Below are 2,394 nucleotides of genomic sequence, written 5' to 3'. Positions count from 1 at the left end.
CACACCCCCTCGGCCACCCCCACCATCACCATCTCCACAGCCGCCTCCACCATCACCACCACCACGGCCACCCCCACCATCACCATCTCCACGGCCACCCCCACCATCGCCACCACTGCCACCCCCACCATCGCCACCACTGCCACCCCAACCATCCCCACCACCGTCTCCACAGCCAACCCCACCATCGTCTCCAGAGCCATCATCCAGGCGGCCCAGGCGGCCTCCTCTAGGGCAGCCACGATTTCCACGGCAGCCACGATCTCCACGGGATTTGTCTCCACAGCTACCACCCCCACCTCCGCAGCCACCATCACCATCCCACGGCCACCCCACCTCACCACCACCACTGCCACCTCACCATCACCACCTCCACGGCCACCCCCACCATCACCACCACCACTGCCACCCCCACCATCACCATCTCCACGGCCACCCCCACCATCACCATCTCCACTGCCACCCCCACCATCACCACCACCACTGTCACCTCCACCATCACCATCTCCACGGCCACCCCCACCATCACGCCCATCATCTCCACAGCCAACCCCACCATCGTCTCCAGATCCATCATCCAGGCGGCCAAGGCGGCCTCCACGGCAGCCACGATCTCCACGGGATTTGTCTCCACAGCTACCACCTCACCTCCCACCACGGTCACCCCGCCGCCAGCTGCAATCTCCACCACCCCCACCCCCACCCCCACCATCACCACCACCACTGCCACCCCCACCATCACCATCTCCACGGCCACCCCCACCATCACCATCTCCACTGCCACCCCCACCATCACCACCACCACTGTCACCTCCACCATCACCATCTCCACGGCCACCCCCACCATCACGCCCATCATCTCCACAGCCAACCCCACCATCGTCTCCAGATCCATCATCCAGGCGGCCAAGGCGGCCTCCACGGCAGCCACGATCTCCACGGGATTTGTCTCCACAGCTACCACCTTCACCTCCACCACGGTCACCCCGCCGGCAGCTGCAATCTCCACCACCCCCACCCCCACAGCTGCCACCATCTCCATGGCCATCACCTCCAAATCTACCATTGCCGCCACCCCCGCCGCGGACACGACCTGGCAGAGCGCCATCAGGTCTCAGAGCATCACGGGACAGTGGACCACCAGCCCCAGGTATTACCCTTCCAAGCTCAAGTCTCGAGCAAGCATCTGTTGTTTGTTTGTTTTGTTTTCTTTTCTTTTGTGGGACAAACTATAGAAAAGATTTGCATCGAGTTGTAGTACAAGTGGTGACATCTAGAGTTACCCATTGAGACAAGTGATTTCGTTAAGTAGTCACAGTGGAATCCACTTGGGCCTCCTGCCGACGAATCCACCCCCAGTAAGACTGGGCGGCGTGATGTTCAGATGACCGCAATCCAAACACGAATTACTCGTGATCGGTTGAGCAGACGAACCAGGGATGAAGGCCCCAGCTTTATTCAGATAAAGCCCCCGCCATATGCAGGTTTGGACTTGTGCATATCTGCAGCAGGGCTGCATTAACAATATTCGTTTACTAGTATCCGTATTAGTTAGACCTGTAATACAGTCAGCAAATATAAACAGGTTTTAGTTAATTACCACAGAGTTTAAATAAGCCATGCTGGACAGTTAGGCAACAGAACCGCAAGCTTAGCAGAAAGCTTACAGTATACAACAACTGCGACCCCTAGATGTGACATCCCCAACACATAGCGATGGCCATGCAAAACAAGATTGGGCCATATCAGCTACCGTGCTGCATCTTTAGACTGAGCCTCATCACGTAATGGTTCTAAGTCAGGGGTGAAGTTGAGCGCTGGTTCCCAGCTATTAAGCTTAGATCTGTACCCAACCCACTTGACGAAGTACTTGTGAACAGTGTGCTTACGCCTAGCCTTACCCATGCGCCTGGTCTAATAGTCCAAAGTGTGTTCAATGTCATACATCATGGTGTTGTATCACGTCTGTCACCGACAAGTCGGGTGTCGGCTTCCTCGAGGCCAGAAAAAGGACGGGGGCCCCCTGCATCTGTACAGGCCGCTAGCTACGGTAGTGTCAACATGGTGGGAGCTGTGCTTGTTGCAGCAGTGCTGATGCTGTGGAAGCTATGCTTGTCAGAGCGCGTGAGGCAGGAAGCAGGGCCTCATAACCTGTTGAAGAGACGGTGTCTCTCTGGAACCTAGCAGACACCGCTAAGAGTCATTGGCCGTTACACGTAGCCTGGAGGTCCGCGACCTTCCACCGACAGCCCCTTGCTTGGGCGTAAACTTATGAGTCAGCAGGGGCTCGGCCGCCAAATCCGCGGTCCAGGCCGGCTGCTCAACGCCCAGCAGACACAATCGCAGCTTGCCAGCCTTCAGGCTGTTGGCTTTGCGGTCTGGTGCCGCAGCCAT

The 2,394-nt window shown here is 57.6% G+C and overlaps 1 protein-coding gene across 1 annotated transcript; it reads right to left on the bottom strand.

The window, feature by feature from the left end:
• Nucleotides 1-5: 5 nt before the first annotated feature.
• VOLCADRAFT_96505 (uncharacterized protein) lies at nucleotides 6-2,394 on the bottom strand (the record flags this gene model as incomplete). Its single annotated transcript, XM_002955488.1, has 3 exons — nucleotides 6-299; nucleotides 362-1,093; nucleotides 2,248-2,394. Coding segments are annotated over 3 exons (1,173 nt in total), but the record flags the coding sequence as incomplete, so codon positions are not given.

Source organism: Volvox carteri (genome assembly GCF_000143455.1).
Source record: "Volvox carteri f. nagariensis unplaced genomic scaffold VOLCAscaffold_52, whole genome shotgun sequence".
In the NCBI taxonomy this organism is placed as follows: Eukaryota; Viridiplantae; Chlorophyta; class Chlorophyceae; order Chlamydomonadales; family Volvocaceae; genus Volvox; species Volvox carteri.
Note: the sequence above shows the minus strand (reverse complement) of the source record. Positions and strands in the feature narration are given on the sequence as shown.